The 15477-nt window shown below is 47.1% G+C and overlaps 6 protein-coding genes and 1 non-coding gene across 7 annotated transcripts; 4 read left to right on the forward strand and 3 right to left on the reverse strand.

The window, feature by feature from the left end:
- Nucleotides 1–317: 317 nt before the first annotated feature.
- On the reverse strand, nt 318–2003 carry YALI1_D27912g (uncharacterized protein; the record flags this gene model as incomplete). Its single annotated transcript, XM_503139.3, has 1 exon — nt 318–2003. The coding sequence occupies one exon, from the start codon at nt 2001–2003 to the stop codon at nt 318–320; it is 1686 nt and encodes a 561-aa protein (XP_503139.3).
- A 2272-nt stretch (nt 2004–4275) lies between these two features.
- On the forward strand, nt 4276–5243 carry YALI1_D27934g (uncharacterized protein; the record flags this gene model as incomplete). Its single annotated transcript, XM_068282808.1, has 3 exons — nt 4276–4386; nt 4439–4846; nt 4926–5243. 3 exons carry the CDS (start codon nt 4276–4278, stop codon nt 5241–5243), a joined length of 837 nt encoding a protein of 278 aa, XP_068138909.1.
- A 220-nt stretch (nt 5244–5463) lies between these two features.
- On the forward strand, nt 5464–6127 carry YALI1_D27946g (uncharacterized protein; the record flags this gene model as incomplete). The annotated part of the gene is made up of 2 exons (XM_068282809.1): nt 5464–5550; nt 5615–6127. 2 exons carry the CDS (start codon nt 5464–5466, stop codon nt 6125–6127), a joined length of 600 nt encoding a protein of 199 aa, XP_068138910.1.
- Nucleotides 6128–9117: 2990 nt separating this feature from the next.
- YALI1_D27995g (uncharacterized protein) lies at nt 9118–10314 on the reverse strand (the record flags this gene model as incomplete). The annotated part of the gene is made up of 1 exon (XM_503140.3): nt 9118–10314. One exon carries the CDS (start codon nt 10312–10314, stop codon nt 9118–9120), a length of 1197 nt encoding a protein of 398 aa, XP_503140.3.
- Nucleotides 10315–11188: 874 nt separating this feature from the next.
- YALI1_D28003g (uncharacterized protein) lies at nt 11189–13600 on the forward strand (the record flags this gene model as incomplete). The annotated part of the gene is made up of 1 exon (XM_503141.3): nt 11189–13600. One exon carries the CDS (start codon nt 11189–11191, stop codon nt 13598–13600), a length of 2412 nt encoding a protein of 803 aa, XP_503141.3.
- Nucleotides 13601–13773: 173 nt separating this feature from the next.
- Nucleotides 13774–13860, reverse strand: YALI1_D28030r. Its single transcript has one exon. It is a non-coding gene; the product is annotated as a tRNA-His (tRNA).
- Nucleotides 13861–14098: 238 nt separating this feature from the next.
- Nucleotides 14099–15100, forward strand: YALI1_D28033g (uncharacterized protein; the record flags this gene model as incomplete). Its single annotated transcript, XM_503142.3, has 1 exon — nt 14099–15100. The coding sequence occupies one exon, from the start codon at nt 14099–14101 to the stop codon at nt 15098–15100; it is 1002 nt and encodes a 333-aa protein (XP_503142.2).
- Between the last annotated feature and the right edge of the window lie 377 nt (nt 15101–15477).

Consider the following 15477-nt stretch of genomic DNA (forward strand, 5'->3'; position numbering starts at 1 on the left):
CATCTCTCCCAAGTGTGGCTTTCGATATGTGCCATAACAGCAGCTTAGGTGGGTGAAAGTGCAGTTGCTTTCAGCACCACTTGTTCGGAAGAGATTCCAACTTACGATCCCACCTTGTTCAGTACGGCAACTACAAGTACGAGGTTGGAACTAAAACTACAGTCTTGTGTATTTTACTTCCAATTCTTGTTACAAGTACAATACTCGAGTACACCCAGTGCGTTTGAAGCACTTTGTCAGCTGTATAATAGCGACAATTACTGTACGCCAAGTAGTTAGCGTGCTGACGTAGTCAGAAAATCCGACGAACAACTCTTTTACTCACTCCAGTGCTTTTTGTTCACCTTGTGGTCCACCCACTTGGCGACGTTGACAGCCAACTCGTCCTCCCACCGAGGAGCAACAATCTGGACACAAACAGGGGCATTTTTGTAGATGTCCGCACCATTTTCCGTCCAGGGCTTCCAGCAAAGCTTTTCCAGCTCGCTTCTGAACTCAGTCGTCTTCTCGTAGCTGAAATCGCATACTTTGGCGCCTGTAGGAACCACCACAGCCGGGTAGTCCATGAGGTTCCAGATTCCGCAATACATGAGGTTTTTGGAGGTGTGGAAAACAGGAGCGACGGAGTTATTGACAGGGTAGATGACCACGTCGAACTTGGAAGTGAAATCCTGGTGGAAGTCCATTCGAAACTCGTCTCTCTGTTGATGCATCTTCCACAGCTCCTCAAAAGTGTACTCCCTTGCGCCGTCAAGAATGTCCTGGGTCTGGGGAGTGATGGGCTCCTTGAAACGGTAGAAGTGGTTCTTGATCCGCTCACATCCGTCGGGGAAGTAAAAGGCATCGAGCAGCTTGTTGGCAGTGGCAATGCTAGGGGGATGGTAGAGGGTGAGCTCTACCTCCATTCCTTCAAACGCAGATCCCTTGAGCTGCTCAACCAGCTTGAGAATACCCTTTTGAATGGGCGGGAAGGCCTTGACAAAGCCGTCGTCAATACAGTAGCCGACTCGTAGCTTCTTCATGTGACCGTAGTCAAGAGTTCTCCACACCCATCTGTCGACCGAGGGATCGATTCTCCACACCTCCTTGGAGCCCATGTCCTTCATGTAGGCTTCAATAAGTCTCAGATCTGAGGTCATGGGGCCGCAGACTGATCTAATCGACTCATTTCCAGCCATCATCATGTCCACACCAGTCTCTGATAACCGTCCAAATGTGGGGCGAAGGGAGTAGATGCCGCAGAACGAAGCGGGCTCGCGAACACTGCCGCCAATATCAGTTCCGAGCCCGAGCTTTGAAACACCGATCGAAATCAAAGCTCCCTCACCGGAAGAACTGCCTCCAGAAGACAAGACCGTGTTGTGAGGGTTCAAAGTGAACCCATGTAGAGGAGAATGAGACTCACCAGACATGAGAATCTGAGGACCATTGGTCCGCACATAGGGAATAGCACCTGAAGAATAGAGACAAGAGACTAGTGTCGAGTCACGAGACACCACCCGGTCAATGTGGTACGAGTTCTGGGCATGGCACGACAATCCGGACAGGGAAATGAGTTCCTTCAAAGAGATAGGAAGTCCATACAACGCGTACTTTTCGTGAGAGTCGCGTTCCGCGTCCAATTGTTTGGCTGTCTTCAATGCGAGGTCTGGTAACACCTCGGTGAGACAATTGACGAGTTTGTGGGCCGTGATGGCTGCTCGAATAAAGCATCCAATGACATGAACACAGTTCAATGATCCATCTTTGAGCTTAGTTATCAGGTCAATGCCGTCGAGGGACACAATTTCCATGTCGCTAGGTGCCACCAGGCTTTGGAATAGAGGAATCACGTCCAGGGGAAGTTGATCTGGGACTTGCCATTCTGGCGTGTCTTTTGGCGCAGGGAAAAGGTCATAGGCCCGCAGAATGCTGGATTCAAGTCGTTCCTCGTAGATTTTTTTTGCGTGTTCAAACTCAGTCTCTGAGTGATCAGCAGTCCCGAGCGGGGTCTTATCTGTCATGATTTGGTGGTTTTGGAGAGGGACGTCGTCGGTTAATATAGTGCAGGGTTGCTGGCATGGATGCGGCGGAACTATGAATTATAGGGTTGAGGACAATGTGGGGTGAGACGAGAAAAAAACAAACAAACAAGGAATAGAAGTAGTTTAGGCAATCAAACGAGATTTAGAGAGTGATTCGAGTGGTTTTACTAGCAAGATCACGTGATTCGGAGGTGTTTGGACGAGAGGTGTTTTTAGATAGAGTTTCGGATGTGCATGTATGGGGTTTGAGGGGGGTGGCATCGCCATGTGATTCGGTTGTTATGACGGGAATAATTTAGGCCCATGATATTTTCCAGATTCCCCTGGTCTTTATGGTATGTTTATATTTACAATAGGACCTGGGATACCGTCTCTAGGAGCATTTTTGTGTGGCGCAAAAAATTGCGGTATTGAAGGCGGCAACATGGAGCGACTTTGATATGAAAGTTTAATAAGACTGATATCGGGAGATAATTGCTGTCGGCACCTGTCACACTTATCAGTGATCTATTTTGATTGGCGTTTTTGGGCAACGACATTGATAACGGAGGGTTGATTTCCCCGGTCAGAGTCGGGTTTGGCTTGGCTTATGAGATTTCTTATCGCCGTGGCTCGGTTTTTGGACCATTCACGATAGAATATAAATGTATAAATGCAAGATTTAGTTCTCAAGGGAGTGTTGGTGGTTATGTACTGATTACTGTACAGGTACAGCAGAAGTAGCTACCGATAGTACTGTACTGTACCGGTATATGTAGCTATTGACGTGTTGTCAACGATGATGTCGATTTGGTTGATTTCGTCAATTTCATCGATTTCACTGGGCTGACTAACATCACCTCTGATAACGATGGCAAACGACTTTCAAAATCAAATCAAATCAAATCAAATCAAACAAAAAACACCTTCGTTTCATGGAAACGGGAAGTTCGCTCCTACTTGTAGAGGACCATTGCCAAAGAATCCCAATTCGCTGCATCAAAACAGCACACATCGAAAAACGGTGCTGTCCCGATCACCATAGCAGGGGACATGGATTGCTGTTCGTGTGAATGGGCATGAAAGCTGCAATAACACGAAACCAAAAACGGTCCTTCTGTAGACCAACCAATCATCAGAGTGGTTCATTCAATTTGCAAGCCATTCACGATTTTTTTCGGCCGGCCAGTATCTTTTTCAAGACAGGGTTGACTCCTGTGGGATTCGAACACACCTGATCTGGTTGTTTTTTTTTTTTTTTTTAAATAAATAAAATAAATAAATCTAGCTCTCTTGATTGTGGGGATGTGGTGATCGGGGAACTACAGAAGCACAATAATATCTCGAAACAAAAGAAAAGAAAAGAATATATATAACTCAAGTACAAATGTTTTTTTCATTCGATTCAGACATCCCGTTTTCCGGTTAAAGTATCGAAAATGTTCGCCATCTCGAACCTCGGACTTGCACAACCCGATCACTCATGTTGCAGGAAGGATCTGCCTCAGACATGGGGACCGGTAGAATTAAGAGCAAAACTGTCGTATCGACATTTATACGATAGTGGAGACATTATTATCTTGTGGAGAGAAAATTGCGGATTCTGCACACCATTCAAAACTGTTTTTCTTCTCCTACAAATACGGTAAATGAATTTTGGTCGATTTTCCTAATCCATACAACAGTTTGATTAACCACATACAAGTAGGAAGATGATGAGGTCCAGTTGATTGGCAAACAAATGGGAACGCGGAACCCGGCCTGCGCTCATAAAAAAACCCTAAGTGGGCCCATTCATGTGCCAAGAGCGTCTAATGTTCGTTCAGGAGCTACGTCATCAATAACGCTCAGATGTTAAATGTCGCGATATGTTAAGGAGTTGGTCCCGATAAGGTTTGAAATCATGCACAACATGGATCGGAATGGCATAGCAAGGTGTGCACAAGAGTCCATTTTGTGAACGATCCAGAAAAGATGTGCTGAAACTGGCAGCTAGAGAGTATTATCGGGGTTTTAGAGAGTCTTTAAATGTCTTTAGAATTCAAAATAGACCCACAGAGACCCTTTTTATCAGGACACCTTCAGTTTTCGATCACTGGTGACCAGGTTAAAAAGGTTTCAAAAAGATCAGAGGTTAATATACATCAGAGTTTCAAAGCGGGGCCTGATATGACAGACAAGCATTCAAAGCGATATTTATATACCTCCTCCCACCCATCTGTGTAGGGTGTGTTTAGACGACCGCCTCCAACGAGTTTTCACGCAACAGCCGATGTCTGCAGGCGAAAATGACAGCCGCAACACTTACGATCTCGCTCTCGACTTTTTCGACTACACCTACCTAGACGAGGCTGTTTTACACCCCCGTAATAACAGTCCCGAAGTCCATCCGAGTCGTTTCCAGCCCCTGTATTATCTTGAATCTCCCTTTTGAGATATATCTTTGTCTTTGGAACTGGCCCTGGTTCTCCAGCACATACGACAGCCAGTCGCCGTTGTCTCGGCCGCAACACTTGGATCTGACAAGACGTCTTCACGGACTAGTCTTGTGTGGTTCTTTTTTCTTATCTTTTCCTTTTTATTTTCACATCTGTTTGTTTTCTTCCTTCATGTTATTCCTCACTGTCTCGACCTCTTGCGCTAATGAGCACATACCCTTTTCACGCTCTAGCTCCATAGCAGCTACTTCCTTCATCTCCCCATCCAATGCATTATTACCGTTCCGCCTTGACTCCATTCCGTCATGTGGTCACATCTTTCTGGCTGTGGCTACTTGCCTAGACTTTCTCTTCAGATTTGGCCTTGATTCACAAGCTACAACCTGCCTCAGCGATGTCGGTTGTGTCTTTCTACTCCTGATCAAGTCAGCTCACCACTTGCTTTTTTTGTGACTATTTGTTTTCTTTTACTCACCCTTTACAGATACTAACGGTCCCAGGGCCTCTTCTCGATGTTTTTATTTATTTTTCTCACACACGCTTTTTCCGATATTTTCGATTTTCGATTTTCGATGTTTTCGATGTTTTCGATGTCTCCGATTTTTCCGATTTTTCCGATTTTTTTCTTTTCTCACCTAATCAACTTACCAGAGCCTATCGAGTGTACACCACTGTACACCATCTCTTATCGCCAACATCGCTAGACAAGTTGTCTTTTTCTTTCTTTTCTTTCTCTTTTCTTTTCTTTTCTCTCTCTCTCTCTCTCTCTCTCTCTTTTCTTTTCATTTCAGATCTGATCTAATCAATCTGACGTCTAACCCCGTTTTCTAGAGCCCCGACACCGTTCACAACGCTGAAACGAAACGACAATGGCTTTATCCTTGTCTCCTCTCCTCTGACCAGGTAATGAACACGCCACCGCGGCTCGAGTCCGACACGACGCACATGTTCAGCCTGGTCTTGGGCGCGATACGAGCTCTCTACGATACGACCTCGATTGATTGATGAATGAATGATATTTGATGACTATTGTTGATACTTGCGATTCTTCTAAGTACTGTTCCATACTTCAGATTTTTGTTCTGTCCTCGATCCTGTTCATTTCACTGGTTCTGATTCTGAGACTTCGTTGACATTCTTTCAGTTGACCATTATACCTGTTTTTCTTGCCAGTTGTACTCTTTCCCTCCACTCACTCCCCTCCAACCCCTCCAACCCCTCCAACCCCAAACTCCAACTTCCCAACCTACAGTAACCCTCTACAGTAACCCCTACAGTAATCCTGTGTCATTCCACCTCCCCCTTGATTCTGCTGATCCATCTCGGCTAGCCTCTGGCATGCGGACGGAAACAATCTTCCGGCGACCCGCCACGGCCTTTGCTCGACAAGTCGATAACGCATCTCTGGAACCAAAAAGAAATTCCCTCGATGCACATCTGGTGCCGTTTTTAAGCTTCCGAATTTTTCATTTTTTTTATTCTTTCTTTCGACAGTACGTGGCTAGGGTTCCTCGTCTCGACATTGCTCATTATACGTGCCCACCAAACAGACACCATTTCGCTATTGCTGTAGTGCGAATATCGTGCTCTTGCGCATACCCTCCAAGCAGTGTACCGTACACGATCTGTAGATGGATTCCCGCAGTTTCTGACGCTGTGAGCGCCCGGACTCTGCCTGACGCGTAATCGCAGATTCCAATCAAGATACCCGGTTTTGATTCCCCATTTGTTGTGCGGGTACTCCGCTGTACGGTTGTACTCCTGTTTCCGGCCTGTTTCCGGCCTGTTCCCGGCGTGTCCCTGCCAACGTTGTATCTATGATTTTTTCCTGTACGTATTCGGAGCGTTTGGGGTTGCTTTCAAAGAAAAAAAACTTGTGTTTTGGTGCAACGAAATGGGATCATTTTTGAACGTGGCCGCCACCTGTTGGTAGACGCAAAATGCGCCTTTTTTGGTACAGTACAGTACAGTACCGCTGAAACGTCGCTGGAGGCGGGCTGGCAACGCGGTATCACGTGACCCCGCCCCACACATCCCCCACATTATAATACACGCCGCCGCCAAATACACCCTAAGACATGTTCGGGGCAAAGCTGGCGGTGGGTCTCAGCATGGGTCTGTCTTAACTGCTGTACAGTAAAGTACAGTTTGGCGACCAGTGGGACATTGGAATGTTAATCAGCTGTAACCATCGGGTCCTCCAGGACTAATAACTTGTTCCATGGACGAGATGGCGCCAATCTGATTTGATGGAAGAACACCAAACAATCCCAGCTTCAAGTAGATACCAAAAAGTGGCCAGTTTCGTCCCTCCTTTATCACATCTATAGGTCTTTTATACTTATACTAATGTAACTGCGACCAGCCGAAACTTTGTTAGTTATTGCCGCTTCCCAGTGTAGGGCAGTATATATTCCGAGTGAATCCCTTCTTGGTGAAGGTCGAAAAAGGACCGTGTTTTTTCCCCCAAAATATTTCAAACCAACAAAAACAACAAAAAGAAGAAAACTCACCAACGACCCTGCGAGTTCCTTCTACAGTCCAGTCCACCATGTCTGTCCGTCGCTAGACATGTCTTGTCGCCGCCGTCTTGTCTTCCCCCGACTCTGAAGACTTTTCCCAGAATACGCGACATGTGATTGATTGCCTGAAATCATTCCTTTGATCACAGCCGGAGCAGATGCTGCAACTTGCTATGCACAACTTATCACTGTTTCCTTGTTCCTCTTTGTTTATCTTGTTCCTGTTGTTCCTGTTGGTCATTTTAGCGTTGCCCCTCTGGACGGACGTTCACAGCATCTATATGCATTCCTTCAGTGACCTCATACCCCGCCACAACATTTTTGGTCTTCGTTTTTACTTTTAATTGTTTTTCTCATTTTTCTTTCGATTTTCCCTCCTCTTTCGGTGCGAGTATTTGTACACTCAGCTGAGAGTACACTCGTAAAATGGAGGTTTCGTTGACACCCACTCGATACCCCTTCGCATTCTCATCCACATACTCACCCAATCCACATACTCACCTAGCTCCCCTTGCGCGACACAGCTATGTTCGTTTCGTTTCCCTGCATTTCCTCTCCTTTTCTCCTTTATTTCCTTTCTCCATTTTCTCCCGTTTCTCCTCTCACTTCTCTCGTTTCTCTCGTTTCTCTCGTTTCTCTCGTTTCTCTTCCTTTCATTCCACATTCCCGTTTCTCTTCCTTACTCCCACTCTCCGTCGATTTACCCTTCTGCCTGTCTGCTGGCTCGTTCTCCCCTTTCTCTTCCACCGTCTCTCCAACCCTCATCATTCTTTTTCTTTCTCCCCTTCATCTTTATTCCTTTTTCTCTTCTCTTCGCAGATTTCTCTTCGTTTCTATTGATTGATTTTTCAGTGTTGGACCTCAAATTCACGTGAACATTTCTTTCTTTCAGGTTTTGTTCACTTCTATTGACACTCACTTTTTATTCTGCCGTTCTTCTTCTTAACTCCAGAACCCGTTGGTGCTCTTTTCCTCCACTTTTCCGAGTTCCTCTTATTCCTCTTCCGCTTATTCCTCTTCCCTGCTCTCTCTCATTTACTTTTCCCCCTTCTTGCTCCTTTTCTTAAGACCCGCCAGCAGACGTGTGATCGCACTCATGCCCCGAACCGAAACGCTCCCTGTCCAAGTCGAACCTCCCCGACTCTCTTCGCATACCCCCTTATTTCTCACTTTAGTTGTTTCTTCACAAGTGGACATACCACTCAGCTCATTCTTTTCTTGATGTTTCGCTAGCGCTGCCACCTCTCTTCCCCCCCCCCCCCAATCTAGTCTTATACACGCAAGGACTCCGATTCACGACGATAGCCCATGTCGCGCAAGCGTTACGCTGCAACTAGTGAGTGCGATCGATCCCTTTCCCCTCACATTCTGGAAACTAACCTAGCCCATATTGATTAATCAACCGTCTGTCAAACAAGTCATAGTTATGTAATTAACTTGTATAATAAAGAGCCGTAAGGGCCCTCGGGCCCCAAGCACCAGCATCTGCTTCTGTACCGGCGATGCTGACAGCGTGACGCCCTCGCAAAGTCTCTACTCGTAGAGCAAGTCGTTGTGGGCACAGTCCTCAGGCAACCACTACGACCAAATTACTTCTACTTCTAGTCAACAGTCGAGAATATGACGGCAATAATACCGCGAGACGATGACCCACCGAATGGCACATGCTGAAGAGCACTTGTGAAGCTAGTGGTTGCTCGGCTTTCCTCTGTCAGTAACTCCATTCTAGTTCCATCTCCACAAACATGTCCAGAAACCATACACTACTCGTCCATCTCGTACTCTCATACATGCAGTCATGCAGCCGGTGCATACTTGCTGCATTCCAACGCACTCTGCCGCTTGAGATGGCGTTGTCAAGCATGGCAGTAGATCCACACACAGGGAATCGTCGTATATGTCCGATTAAAACAGCTTGCTATTTGATCATTGCTACGTCTTTGTTCCAATTACACCTTCAGCGGACTGTAGTGAAACGCTAAACCGTCAGTGAGCGTGTCTCGGTACATTGTGCGGGGACCGGTCATGTGTTTACCAGCTTGCTAAAAGTATGGGGAAGTGGATCCCAGACAATGGCTCTCCAAAAGGATATCTCACAAGTCCTGCATTTACAGTCATTATTCATACCTTCTCTATACACATGCTACCTGCACATTAGTCGTCCTCCAGCTCCAGAATCATCTCGTCGTACTTGCCAACACCCAGTCGCTGGGCCTGCCGCAGTCGCTTGACGGCCTCTCCATACCACTTTTTCTGGTCATCACTCTCGGTCTCGAACAAATTGCCGTACTGGATCATGGTTTCGGCCAGAGTGACCATGAACTCTCCGTCCTCGTCGGTCTCCGACTTCTGAAAGTGCTCGATGGCAGCCTTGAGGTTCTTCTTGGCCAGCTCCACGGTGTCGTCATTGTCTTCGTCGTCGTCATCAAGCAGGTCCAACAGAGAGTCGGCAACGATCATCTTGCAGGTACCGACACCCCGATGGGCCTTCTTGACGGTGTTTTCGTCCTTCTCAGAGGCCAGAATCTCATTGTAAAACTTCTCGCAAGCAACAAGGGTGGTTTCGGAAATGTCCGACTGCTTGACTACGCTCTCCAGAGCGCCAGACAGCTCAATAAGCTCCTCCACAACATCCAACTGCGCTGGAGTCACGGTGGAGGCATGCTTCTGGGCCAGCTTGAACACTTCCAGGATCTTGTTGAGCTGAGAAATCATCTTCTTGGCGGTTTCTTTTCGCTCCTCCTTGGATACAGCACTCATCTTCTCGTCGATATCCTGCTTGAGAGCTCTAGACTTGACAAACAGCAGACCGGCATCCTCTGGATACTGCTCCAGACCAGTCTCGACTCGCTCCAGAGCCGCGTCCACAAACATGTCCGAGGTTTCCGGGGCCACATCGTCCGACTTGACCTTCTTCTTCTTCACGGGCTTCTTCTTGTCGGCAAATTCAGCCAGATCAAGCAGAGACGCTGCGTAGATCTCGTGGAAACGGGCGGGAAGTCCCTCACCCTTGGCCTTTTGGAGCAGCGAATCGCACTCGTGGACCACTCCGTGGAGAATACGGGGTGAGTCACGCTCGGACGACGTCCAGTTTTTGTACAGACTCTCCAATTGGCCCATGTCGTCTTCTTCATCGGCATCCAGTGTCAGAGCGGGCGCTGGCTCGGCCGATTCGTCGTTTTCGGGCGAGATTTCTTTGGCCACCGCCTTTTCGGCCTTCTCGGCGCTGTCGAGCTTCTTCTTCTTGCTCTTATTGGCCTTGTTGAGTCCTAGAGGTCGCTTGGCCATTTTTTTGCTGATGGTGAAAAAAAAAAACCAACGAAAATCGGCGCCATGGTCTGATTCCTGCATCTCGCAAAGTTAGTCCGGAACTTTACATGTTCCGATAAGAGGTGTGTATGGAGATGGAAGGAGAAAGAGATCCATGTTTGTAACCAACCCGGAGCTAGGCGCTGTTGGCCATCAATCGTGGTTGTCAAAGTGGGTTTCAGATCCCTTTCAAGCCTATATAGTGTCTGGTACTGTAGAAAGTAGAAAACTTGGTACACTCGTAAAACTGATAGAGGAGGTGGAAACCGTTGTAGAACACTGTAGTTTGTCAAGGAGTTGATAACTCTTGTAGAAATACTGAAAAGTGTGAAGCGAAACCTGTTGTAACACTCTTCCAATCCTCGACTATCGCTCCGTCTGAGTAGAGCTGTCTGAGTAGAGCTGTCTGAGCAGAACTGTCCGAGTAGAATTGTCTGAGAACTGTGAGAACTGTGAGAACGGTCTGAGAACTGTCTGGGAACTGTCTGAGTTGAACTTGATCCACTCTGAATGCACATTCAGGGTCGGAGAATAATTCTGAAGTTCTAGAAAAACACTCTGGAGGTCAACCGCGCCCCAAGACTCCTACTCTTCCTCTTCAATACCTATCTATTTAATTGCCATTTAAAACTGAAATAGCGTAAATAAATAATTGTAATAATTCAAAAGAAGCAACAAAAAACACACACAAAATAATAGTCCTAAAAACAAAAACGGCTGCAAAAATCCGTCGGCATATTTTACTTCAACTGGCCAAATTGTACAGACCATTTCACCATCGTTAATACCCCCTCAATCACCCCCATCCCCAGTCACTGACCATATTCTTTTCTCCGCCGCCAAACTGTAAAATCAATAATACACGTCTGCGTCAAACGAACGCGTCTGATCCCTACCAACCATCCCACCCGATAGAATGATGGTACAGGGACGCCAGAAATCTCTCAACAGCCTGTGGGGCATCCCGGAGCCGGTGCCACATGATCCACCACTCGCTGCGGTTGCTGAAATCGCCCAGCCAACACAGACTAACCAAGAATCACATCCACATCACCCCGGCAAGCTCATGTTTGCCCTTCCTAGCAACGTGCTACAACAACTGGAGACCGACAAACAGCACCAGTCACGCGACACAGACCGAGTAGCAGTGCCACCACCACGTGAGAAGCTCAAATTGACCTTCAAAGTCGCCCCGGATCAGCTTCGATTGATTGCTGATCACAAGCCTCTTCCAAAGAAGGTCGTTCATCCGTTTTTCCAAAAGAAACAGAAGAAACAGAGCCACGTGACGGAAAAGACGATGACGCAACCCGCAACACAACCTGTGCAGGCTCAGAAACAGAGTCACGTGGTCCAGTCGATTGGACCGGTTTCTAGAGCACCAAAGAAGCCCCCACCATCAGCCTGGTTTGGAGTCAAGAAGGAGAAAAAGAAGTTGACAACCCCGTTCCCGAATCACACAATGTTTCACGTGATTCCCGACAGTCACGTCACCAATGCGCCTGAGAGCCAGCGACTGAGCTTTCAGAAGCGATATTCTCGGGAGTTGGGTGCTTCCCACCGTCTAACTAAGACGAAGAAAGGCGCCATCGATCTGAAGCTTCCTATGGTTTCTTTCAAGTCGAAAACACCCTCGTTGCATCTTCCTAATCGTCATGTACTTTCGAGTGATGGCATTTTACAGCTTTCACGCGAAATATGTGGTGATCTGACTTCCAATTCAGCCATTCAGAGCCTCCTATCCAGAGTGACGACTTTGTCAGCTTTCGACACTGCTGATAGAGAAACGCAAATGTGGGTGGACAAGTACCGACCTCGGTCACGTCATGAACTGGTTGGAAGCTCCAAGCATGTGTCCAACATCGTCTCTTGGCTCAAGATACGGCTTTCGAGACGTTCATGTCTTGTCAAAAGTCCTCATGCGACTCCTTCGTCAGGCTTCATCGTCGATGACGATGCGGTTATGATCTACGACAATATCACCGAAACAGACCCTCTTTTGCTGGTTTTGTCTGGTCCCACAAGCTCTGGGAAAAAGGCTTCATTGATTGCAGCATGTGCAGAACTCGATTTGTTTGTGTTCAAGTTGAACGCGACGACGCGACGGACCCAGAAGGAGCTCATGTCGGCATTACAAGGACTAGGAGGATCTCAGCTCGTCAATCACAAACAGAAATCGTGCATCATTCTGATTGAGGACGTTGATGTGCTGTATGAAGATGAAAAGGGGTTCTGGAGTGTGCTGGAAAAGGTTCTGGAGAAGAGCAAGGTGCCTGTGGTGGTCACCACAAGTGATGTCACCATCGAGCGTGAGTTTCCACCTAGTTTTGAAGGCCATGTGGTTTGGGAGATTTTCGAGAGACTCGATACTGAGCTAGTCGACTCTTCAGCCCCAGTCCAAGGTATCAAGTCATGTGAATCGGCTGAACCCCCTTCGTCTCCGCCTGCGAGAAATGTCACACCTCAGATTGCTGTATCCAGAGAAATCCTTCCTACCTATCTCTCTCTGTTGTGTCTGTGTGAAGGCTACGAGGTATCTACAGCCGACATTGTTCAGTTACTGAGCAGGTATTCACACGATGTCCGTCAGACAATCAACCATCTGCAGTTGTGGTGCCAGATGGGTGTCGGTGATCCTCTGGGAGGTTTCAACTGGGTAATTCCAATAAGTGAGGGTCAGGGAAAGAGAGTAGTTAGTGGAGATATGTTTGTGGGCGTTGAACGAGGTGAGGTGAATGAGAAATCGGCTTCTGAAGAGTCACATAACACAATCCACTCCCTCCTAGAAACCTACGACAATGCCAGCATCTACGACATTTACTCCAACAGCTTTCACAGTGAACTTAACCAGACCATGTCGTCTGATGAGCATTCTGCACTTGCACATGATACTCCCTTGGGTTGGCGGTGTCTCGAAGAAGACTCTATTGGGAAGTCTGATGCTCTGGAGTGGGAGTTGGTTGATATGATGGAGGGGCTGAGTTTGGGAGATAAGACTCGAGATGGTAAGGTGGCTACCCTAAACAGCTATGCAGACCGGGTGGGGCTAAAGAATCTGCTGTTTGACGACATGATCTACTATTCGCAGATCAACACCGTGTCTATGGCCACGACCAGGGCCCAGATCCTGCCCTATCTCCGAAGCATGGCTCAGGCGGACTTGTTTTACCAGAACCAGTTTGAGATACAACAGGCTCAGCTCACTGGCCGCAAAAGTCGGCGAAGCATGGCTGCTATGGGCATTAGCATTCCTGTGACGCATCTGGAGTGGGATCTGGAGGGCATAATGGACACGAAAATGAACATTGATGGCTTGTACGATAAATAGCATTGCATATAGAAATTGTTATTACAGTATGTACCTGTATGGCAGAGGAGGTGATTTATCTACAACTGTGGCTACCAAGTGTTACGCATGGGAACCCACGAAGACGCCATAGAGGGAGGACCAAAAAAGTGCAAATGGGACGAACTTCACAAAAAGAAGAGCGTCAACAGCGCTGCCATCACCCAGAATCGAACTGAGGTTTCCACGGAATTGCAAGAATGAACCACAACGTGGTGTACTAACCACTATACTATGATGGCTGTGGGTATTTTCTGGGGATCCTGATGTGGTATTTGAGAGAGGAAAGAGAGAAATTAAGGGCGAAATAAGTGAAATTTTGTACATCTAACAGTTTATCTAAGTAATCGGTCATACATTCTCTCAATTTGGGCTCTAGTCCTCTAATATGGATTTTTTTTTTATTCTTTATTTTTTCCATTTTGGTTATAGTTCAATTTGAGTTTTGTTATCAGTTGAGTTGTATCCAAGATGTAGGTAATGGAAGTGTCATATTGGGATAAAAAAATCATATATGGGTCTTCAATCCATTATCAACTGGTTACCGTTTCTATATCTGCTCCATGTTCATTTTTATCCAAGTTACAGACACCGTCATCTTTCAATAGCGTTTTCCAATTATGCATGAAAATATGCACTCCTCTCCAATTTTTTTTTTTTTTTAGATCACGACCATCATACAACACAATGGATTCGTTTGCACAGAAAAAAGCATATATTCTGGAGCAGATTTCGCTCAACAGCGAAGACAACCCGGACGACTCGCCCAAGGGCACGATCGACGAGTTTCTGAAGCCGTTGATTGCAACCATCAACGGTCTGGACGACTTTGTCACCACCAGCAGCTGTTCTGGACGGGTGTCTGTGTTTCTGGAGGGCGAGAAGGGCGTTGAGGAGGGCGGGAAGGTTACTGGAAAGGGCGGAGGCAAGTGGCTTTTTGTGTCGCATGATCCTAAGGAGATTGAGGGGTGGGAGAAGAAGGTGTTTGGACAGGACGACAAGATGGCCGAGGAGTGGCTGGGCCACGTGGCACCCCAGACCAGTCTGATTCTGTTTAAGTATGAGGCTATGATTTTGCATGTCCAATGTCGGTCTTTGTTGGCCGCTCAGGCTCTTTATTCGACGGCTATGGGCTGTGGATTCAGAGAAAGCGGGATCGGTAGTAACAACAACGTGGCGATCCGCATCTCGCTCAACATTGGATGTCCTATCGGCTACGGCGAGGGGGACAACTTGCATTTGCTGGTACCCACAAGTTACCTGCAACTTCTCACTCAGCAGAGCCGTACACTGTTTACTGAGAACTTCAGACGCATGGATATGCTGCATAGGGCCATTGAGGGACTCCAGATAAAGAAGGAAACCGTGGAGGAAACGAAGGAGCAGCGGGCACAGCGCAAGCGACAAGAAGGGCTGCGGCGACAGAGGGAAAAGATGGAGGCCCAACGGGCCGACAGTACTAACGCCCATCTGCAGTCCTAGTCAGTGTCCGTAGAGTTCATTACTGGGGGGGTATTTAATTATTACAGGGCGAAATCAAGTTCGATGAATGGGGAATTGGAAATGGGAGACTTTGGTTGGATTTGGTTCTCGTGAAGTTGGAGGGTACTAGTTTGAACTATTTGAACCGCTGCTATAGCCGTATTATGGAGACAACAGTATAGAGATATCGAAACACGTGTATGACAAGTAGATGTCGACAATCCCGAGTTCAGTCCATGTGGTTTCATAACTCGTTACTGCGATCCAATTGACTGTACTTGTACTTGCAAACATTTCATGCGTTGATCTCTCGAGTGGTGACCTACTGGCACATAATTTCCTTGGTTTCCAATACAATTGAATCAATGCATGTGCCA

The sequence above is a fragment of the Yarrowia lipolytica genome, chromosome 1D (assembly GCF_001761485.1).
Source record: "Yarrowia lipolytica chromosome 1D, complete sequence".
Taxonomy (NCBI): domain Eukaryota; kingdom Fungi; phylum Ascomycota; class Dipodascomycetes; order Dipodascales; genus Yarrowia; species Yarrowia lipolytica.